The sequence below is a fragment of the Atta colombica genome, unplaced genomic scaffold (genome assembly GCF_001594045.1).
Source record: "Atta colombica isolate Treedump-2 unplaced genomic scaffold, Acol1.0 scaffold126, whole genome shotgun sequence".
Classification (NCBI taxonomy): Eukaryota; Metazoa; Arthropoda; class Insecta; order Hymenoptera; family Formicidae; genus Atta; species Atta colombica.
Genome location: NW_017259213.1, coordinates 4,899,831 through 4,909,007, shown reverse-complemented (window position 1 = coordinate 4,909,007; position 9,177 = coordinate 4,899,831). Strand labels below are relative to the sequence as shown.

Sequence of the window (9,177 nt, the reverse complement as noted above, 5' to 3'; positions counted from 1 at the left end):
AATAACTTTAAATTAATATAATTAACATAAGAATATAAATATTAAATAATATTCTACACAAACGTTTCGGCTTACAGAGCTTTCTTCAGTGTTAAAACGCAAAAATATAATATTAAATTAATAAATCAAATAAAGAACAAATATAATAAAAATTTTAAAAAATTATCAGTGGCGAAGTATCAATATATAAAGAATTTAAACGTCAAAAAATATGACAGATTACAATAAGATAAGAAGATTTTAAATACTTCAGTCAACAGATTACATTATGTCGCTCGATAAAATTTTACCAAATTCCTTGAAATCGAGAATCCAGTTTGTCGCAGACAAACACTTGACTTGCATCAAACGATTTAAGAATTCGTTACGAGTATTTTAAGATATTTTATAGAACACATAGATGTAATACTTAAAATAATACATTAGTATGAATAAGAGATACAGAATCAAATAATAATTTACGTTAATTTATTAAAAATACTGTAATTAAAACTTTCAATCAGAGATTCGGTCAAGTACATTAAAAATTAGATGTTGATTGTTATACTTTTGAAAATTAACTGATGTACATCAATTTCAACCGAGGAATTTGGCGAAACTATTTTATCGAGGAACATAATGTAATCTATTGATTGTTAACTGAAGTATTTAAACTCTTCTTATCTTATTGTAATCTGTCATAATACTTTTTGACGTTTGAATTCTTTATATATTGACACTTCACCACTGATAGTTTTTTTTTAATTTTCATTGTATTATTTATTTGGTTTGTTAATTTAATATTTCTACGTTTTAAACAAGGTTTTGTAAGCCGAAATGTTTGTGTAAAATATTTAGTATTTATATTCTTATGTTAATTATATTAATTTAAAGTTATTCTAATTATAAGCTCGAAATAAACCACAACATTGTTTAATTTTCTATAATATTTTTAAAAAATATTTTTTAAAAAAGAGATTCCAAGAGAAGGCTATAGGCTCCTCTTCATGAATTCATCAGTTGTCCTGGTAGAATTTTGAATATCTGTTAACGAAGAAATCTTACGAGTTCTATAAAATTGTCGAAAAATGAGAGATCGAATTAATTAAATGGCAAATCGAATTAATTAAATATTTACAAGTCATTGAAATTCTTCTCGCCCGTTTCGTTGATCACTCTTCACCTTTTGATCAATGAAAGTGTCACGCGGTCAACGATTTGTAAATGCGTATAATAGCGCATATTTGTTGTAGTGTTTTAATTTACCTCTTCAATTGCTCGCATCTGTCGAATCCGGTCACTAAATGATAGCTGCTGTAAATAATGGCAAAAGACTTCGAAGCGAAATTGCTGTGGGGAGACATTCTCCCGTCCCGTTCCACTTACGCGGGCATTAAGAGACAATCGTGATTATGTGTGCGAAGCTGCATCCCATGCGAGCACCATTTCTTTCCTTTCCAGTACGTTAAAAATCTCACGCTCGTTCGTTCCGCTGAAATAGCGGCAGTCTGATTGCCGACTCTCTTGACCGAGAATGTCGTCATTAAAATTTGTTACGAAAAAATTTCGTCGCTAACAAAGTCTCACTGAAATATATAATAACAGTTAAAGACAATCGATAAATTTGATAAAGCCATAGACGTAAATAATGACAATTTGAAGACTGATGAGAATAAATGATGAGAAAAAATTTTTATGCAAATTTATATACATATCTGATTTTGCAAACTGCGTGCCGAAATCTTTCGATCTTCAATCATAAAGAGAACTCTTATATAATATTATAGATATCTTTCGTGTTATGTTTCAGATACTTTAAAGTCTTTCTTTTTTAGAATCATGATGAGGCTCGCAATCCTCCTCGTCTTCGCGATCGACCTGGCGAACAGTCAGCTCAATTACGAAGGAAATCCGTTTACTGAGTACACCGAATACATCGCGGAGGAGAGCAATGTTTCCGAGAGAGCAGCTAAGAAAAATAATGTTTCAATCGACCTGCCCAATCCCGAAGTATCATCTCATTCTCAGAAACTGTATCCGATCGTAGAATCCGAAAGCGATGAGCGTTCACAACAAGCGGAAACCAATAATCTTCTCAAATCACAGATTTCGTCTTCGGTTCAAACCTTTCAATCGGATACGTCTGCTCGACAATTTCAAGATTCTTCTGGAAACACACCGATCAGCCAGGCGGAGGTCGCGCTGAACACATTTTTAAACTCTAAGACACCCGAGGAATCTCGCTTGTCTCTCGATCATTATCTTCGTAGTCAACAGTCGCCGGGAGTTCAATCGCGATCTTCGGATGCAATCATCAATCAGGAATCATCGAAGTCATCAATTGAGCCGTTCAATCCTCAACCAATTTCTCATATCGAGCAACAACAGTTGCTAGTCCCTCAAGTAAACCAGCAACAACAAGTGCAGCAGACGTCACAAGTAGACCAAGTCCAGTTGGTGCCGCAACTAGTGCCACAAGTCGATCAGCGGGAACAACTGTTGCCGTCTGCTGGCCAGACTTACGGCTATATGGGACAACCAGCCGTAGTACAGCCTATAATCAGGGCACCAGCTGGAGTTGTCCTAGCACAGAAAATATTACAACCAGTGCCACTCGTACCCGCTTTCCAAAGGAACGATATGATAACACCAGCAATGTGGCGAGAGAGAATGAGGAGGCTACGTGGGAAACCATTTTCCTTCGCGCAATCTAGAATAGGGCCGGCATTGTATCAAGGGCCAATCACAGGTGAGGAAATACATCTTAAAGAGAAAAGACTAACGAGCCGTTTCGATAAGAGGCAAATAGTTTTAGTTGCGAGAGAATAATATTTTTTTATGAATTGTGATTCAAGAAAGAAAAAGCTTTTTGTTCTCGATGGATGATTTATCGAGTATCTCCATCCATTATTTATATCTTTTTTTTTGTAAAAGAGAATGATTCTTTGTTCACACTAAAGTTTTATTATTATTCAATTTATTTTGTTTTATTTACTCATGTTTATGAAAATATTTATCTCTAATGCGTTGTTTGATAAAAACATTGTTTGTTTAAAAGTATGACTTTTTACTTGTTACAAGAATATTGTTATGTGTTACGTCACGTTGCACATTTTTAACAGATTTATGGCGGAAAGAAAGAATGAATAAGCACTTTTCATTATATCATCTTTTTTTTAAAACTGATTATACATTTACGGATTCCTAAATAAAATTTACGTGATAATATTGCATGAATATAATTCAACTTCACATATCCTCGATTATTTATCATTATTCAGTCATATGCTATCATAATTCAGTTATCAGAAAAAAGTCAATATTCTTATGCATATTAGAATGCATAAGAATATTATGCATATTAGAATCAACACGATGATTAATTAATTTTTTCTTTCGATAATGACGAATAATAATAGCATACTTCTTTCAAATGGATGTAGATAAAATATACTTGTGAATAAATTATATAATTTTTTTCTCTATAATGTTAATCATTTTCTGGATGTCTCAGTTCCTTTGAAGGCCAAGGTACCAATGGAAGTGATCTACACGAAACCACCGGGTCTTCACCGAGGATCGCCTATTCTCAGCAACCCACCGGTTTCTTATGAGGATGCGAGCGCCTGGTTTCCTGACTCCGATCAACCGCCTTCCCACAAGGACGTCTATTATTCGCAGTTGTACGCACAGTCCTACGATCCTCACTATTACAACTACATCGCCGCAACCGGTAAGATCCGGCCGTATTTATACGGAAAGTTAGGCAAACATCAAGAAGAACAGGAAGATGGTATCTGGACGGAGTTATATCGCGGCTTCAAGAAGCATGGTCTGAGAAATATCATGACGCCAACTTTTCTGTTGGGCATGACGCTACCAGTGGTGACTCTGATGCTCTCCGCCCTCGTGCAGAAACGATCCCTCGCACGGTCCGACAATGCGAGGGAGTTAGACCAGGAAGACGCTTTACAAGAATACCTCGAGAGATTGCAGAGGGCGATTAAGTGTTACGGTAAGAATTCCCGAGACGAGAAACTAGACGAATGCTAAAATCAAGGATGTGTCTATTTGGATATGAATATCGAGAGAATATACGCGCAAAAGATAGCCCAGTTAGCGTTGACAGTTGCATTTAATTATTCAGACAATAACATGTAAAAATTTTTAATGTTTCTAATACTAAAACTAGTTTAATATTCAAACCATTTATACATTGATATATATTAGAATATCGGATTCTTTCTCTGTACATTATCTCGCATTTTCATTTTATTCAACGAGACTGATGTCCATTTTTACTTCCACTGAAGATTAACTTTAATCTCGGTTTAATTTATTCATCGTTCTTTTCTAATTCTTAGAATTAGAAAAAGATAAAAAGCTAAACTAAGAAATTAAAAAAGTTAATCTACATTAATAGAAAAGGGATTCAGATATGATTGTTTGATTCTGAGATTCATTTATTTAACTGCTAACCTAATTCGAAGTAAGATCGCGTTTTGCGATAAACATACGTGAAAATAAGAATTTTTATACTTAAATCATAATAAAAATAATATTCTTAAAATCGCGTGTGGTTTGACATAAACGTGTAATTGCATTTAGACGGAGACTGGCCATATTGATCAAGTACGATAATTGCAATCTATATGTAAAACGTTAATACATCTAAAGAATAATATTATAGGACATTACTTATATACATACATATATTATATTTTTAGGAAAATTGCGTAAATATAATGTATTAAGGATATCGAAAAGAAAATTACAAAGCAAATTACATCATAGAATTAAAAAAATAATTGTGATCGCAATGCATATATTTATAAAAAAGTGTTTTAAAGTGATTTTTCTCAACCGAAAAATAAGGTTTCAGACAAATATTTTAGTTTCCGTACGACCAAATGACCGTTTCCAGCGGAAAATATGCATAAATGCGGCGTAAAAGCGTTTTACACACGTTACACTATATCCGCTGTGTTACTGTAAGCTGTCACTGTAACATAAGTCTAATGACACACGAACATTCCCATGATGTATTATTAGTGTATTACGTAAGATCCACGTCCCTCCCCTGTCGTTAGTTGCTGTGTGCTAAAATAAAAAGAAGAAAAGATAAACTGCTAAAATTACTCTTCGTTTCTTTTAGATTAAATTTAGAAGAATTAAATAGCGAAAAGCAAGCTAGACTTGCCGATGTTACTGCATCAAACACTATGTACATATAACGTGTATCTAATATATAATACACTTGTGTTAATTAAAGCATATACTGTGCATACTTCGTTTACTATTTCTGACGCAATAAACAATTCCCACATTATCCATCAACCCCGGGAAATCAAGCGCGGAAATCTTCCTTTCTTTTTTTAGGAAGAGGAATAGAGGGAGGCATGATAGAAAGTGAAATCTTTATGAGAATTAAACTTTCGCGTTTCAATCATCGTGCACCTGTTCACCGAATGAAGATAAATTGAAAGAAGGAAGAACTAATTACTAATTATCGCTCCAACAATCTTAATTATTTATTCTTTTATATAAATGCGATGTCTCGTTTCGTAATGATTATTGTTCTATTGGTTCGTGAATAATTGAGTTATACGTTGGAAGAGATGAGAAAAGCGATTTATCTTCACCCTGCGATGCAGTTGAAGTGGGACTGGAGCTTCGAATTCTAATCTCAAACGCGCGTTGCAACCCACGCCTTTTATCGCGTATACGGTCGCCTAATTTACGAGCTTATTAATATATTAGTTCGGGCTAACGCGTAATTGACCTTGCTGTTAAATTGCTAATCCGACATTGCTCGCTGGAATTGCCTTACATTCAAGCTGTTACGTCTGTTGAAAAATATATCACGCAAGTTTTCGAGCGCATTCTTTTGTATTATGCAACGCGCGCATTCAAAGGGAAAATGATAAGTTATAAATTATAAAGAGCTTTATCTATAAAATTTTATCGTAAGTATACAAATTTTTTTAATTTCACTAGTAATTCGTGTATAACTCATAAATAATTCAAAGTGATATTTTTGCCAACGGATTTTATCTATTTTATAGCAATGTGACTATCGAATTAATTTTTTTGTATTATCTTAAAAACATATGACACGTGATTAAATGCAGAACAATATAGTAAAATTTAGTAATTGTATTGCAATTTAGTAAAATTCAATAATTATATCGAAAATAGAATCGATTTGATGAACGATTCGAATGCGGAGAATTTCACCGCCACTATTTTATCAATGTTTATGAATAATTAAATGAGAAAATTAAATATTATAATAGATAAAACAAGAATATTTTTGTGTAACTGTAAAAATGTAGGAAAAAGAAGATTAATTATAACTTACAGACTAATACTACATATTTGTATAAGGATGAGCTGTGTCCACAGTTTAGAAAGTAATACTAATCAGATCGACGTATCAGAATTAAGCTGGTCATGCCGGTTATGCCAGTTCTGTTCGGCAAAACACGATGTTATAATACTTACTTCTACGATCTCAATCTAGAACACTAAAAACCAGTCAGCGTGTGTAAACCGTTAACAATAAAATGTAGGTCGCGTATACGAGTATACTTGTTTTTAATTAGCAACAAAGCTGTAGGTTTAACTAATTAAAAACAAGTGAATAAAAAGGCTGTCTGTCATGGGTCGTAGTATCCTTCGAATGTTTTCATGAATTATAATCTCAAATTTACAAAAACATTAAATAAAAAACATTAAATATACCTGTATATGAGTATTAAAAATTAATGATCTATTTTCTGTTTCTGTACTAAAATTCTTTTTTTTTTGCTTTCGACAAATATCAAACATATATATCTGTTATACATATATATCTCATTTTCCAAAAGTGTAAAAAAAAGTTCAGTAAAAAAAAAACAGACCTTAAATACATAGAATATACTCTATTGTTTTATTTTATATATATAATACTTATTAATTGAGTTATTATCAAAGTTCTTTCTCTTTTTTTTTAAATAAATAATTTCTTGAAAAACTTTTCTGATATATACGTATATATAAAAATTAAAAAGCATCTAGCAAAGCATAATGTTTAATTAATTTATTAATTTAAGAGCTTTTAAATGAGTATCATTTTTCAATTTTATTTCTAAATTGCAAAAATATGAAATCGAAATTTTGCAAAAATAAGATTTCGAATATTAAGGAGTTGAATTAATTATCGCAATTTCTAACTTTCATGGCTGATATCAGGGAGGGTTGGGAAACTCGTATGAAGTTACTTCTGTCCGAATCGTTGCCAAATTGATTGCAATCGAATTATTTAATCGAACGTTTGATGGCTCAGCTCAAGGGTCATGAGACTCAGCCATCGTGTTGTCTGTAGCATGAATAATTAATTATATGCTGTTGACAAGGTCAGCGTGCAAATTGTACATCCTACAAAGTAGGCATTGCATGAAATGAATACCAATCACAACTTTTAAAGAAAGTAAAAATACAAAAATTTGACATATTTAAAATAATATTTAATGGAATTAGTTTTTTTAAAGACTGTAAAGAACGGTGGATAAAATAAACAAATCTGCAATTTATTAAAATAAATTCTAATTTGCTCCATAAAAGTCACATTCTACATCGTGAGAATTCTACATTTGAATTCTACATTACAATTAAAAAATATAATATAGATATTGCTCTCGATGAAACACATGCGACACATATAATAATAGTCTCGTGTAAATGAGATACATTATACTAAAGCATGTATTATGCATGTATATATGCAATAATTTTATGTATATGTTATGATATATATATATAATATACATATATACAAATATATATAAACTTTATAATTTTAAAAAATGATTATAGATTATATATTTTTACATATGTATATATATATATATATATATATATATATATAACGTATATCTATATGTGTGTTTGTACTTACAATTAGTATAATGTATCTCTTTTTTTCGTTAACTATTATGTAATGCTGATGACAGAGGCAGAACTTTTATTGGCATGTGATCGATGAAGCTTTGATGCCTCATGATACCTCATTGTCGCAAATGAATGATAAGCCGATTTGTTCACGATGTTCGTTCACACTCTATTTAACTGGTCAGTCTTTGTCTCGACAGACATTAAGCATTGTTGATTATTATATTTGATCTTATCGTTGTGTTACAATCGCGTCGTGTAATAACAAGTACAAAATATAAATGTGCGCTTTTACCTTCGGATTAGCTTGCAGTCAATCCATGTGACTTTTATAACTTTTATACATAGGATGTCTCAGCACGCACGAATGGCACTTTAAGAATAAGTATTTTAGTCGATTAATTTTAGCGAGAAAATTTAATAATCCCTTCTTAAATTATTATTTATTTCGAAATACTCTATATAAAAAAAATTAATAAATCAAAAAGAATGTACTCTATAAAGAATTTACTCTATAAAATTAAACTTCAGATCTTCAAAATTGAGAAACAGTTTTAGAACTGTTTAATAAAATTTTTATAAATTTTACCTCAGCCTTACTTTCAAAAATTAAAAATATAATTTCGGAAAATAAATTCTCGGTGATTTTTTTCAAATTCATTGATTTTTGTAGATTTATTTTTGTGACCAAAGATAACAATATTCCTTAGCTTTGGTTTATTATAGCAATGAAAAATCTATACCTTTTTTATTTACTTGCATTCGTTAAAAAGCTGCATTTATTTTTAAGACTAGACCTGACTATATACATATACGTATATGTTATTAAAGTATAATCTACTATTGTGTTATTTTGAGTATAGGTTATACTTTTGCAATTCTCAGACATAGATATATTAGCTGCAAATTTTAAGAACAATCGAATCGAACTATGTCTATTATTTATCTATTATGGAAACTTTACATATATCACTTTGCGTTGCTTTGCATTGCTTTCGACTAAACGAGGTGTAATTATGCACAGTGCACTTTGCAGATCAAATATGTTCAGTTCAGTTTACGATACAACTATGATATAATTAATTATAATAATGCACATTTAGAGATGATTCATGTACAATGTCAATCATCTAATAAAATTTTGTTAAATAGCTCTAAAATTATTCTCGGAACGTGTATCGGACCATTATCTAAATAAAGTTTTACTTTAATAGTGCAAAATGTATTAAAGTTTGTAATAAAATCCTTTATATACATATATATATA

The 9,177-nt window shown here is 31.1% G+C and overlaps 1 protein-coding gene across 1 annotated transcript in view; it reads left to right on the top strand.

The window, feature by feature from the left end:
• LOC108695129 (mediator of RNA polymerase II transcription subunit 15a-like) overlaps positions 1 to 4,105 on the top strand; it is a 7,612-nt gene extending 3,507 nt beyond the window's left edge. The window contains exons 2-3 of the mRNA XM_018204888.1: positions 1,815 to 2,728; positions 3,494 to 4,105. Coding sequence (XP_018060377.1) covers positions 1,819 to 2,728; positions 3,494 to 4,032 — 1,449 coding nt within the window. The 5' untranslated portion in view covers positions 1,815 to 1,818 and the 3' untranslated portion in view covers positions 4,033 to 4,105. The remainder of the gene's footprint in view (positions 1 to 1,814; positions 2,729 to 3,493) is intronic.
• Positions 4,106 to 9,177: the final 5,072 nt, after the last annotated feature.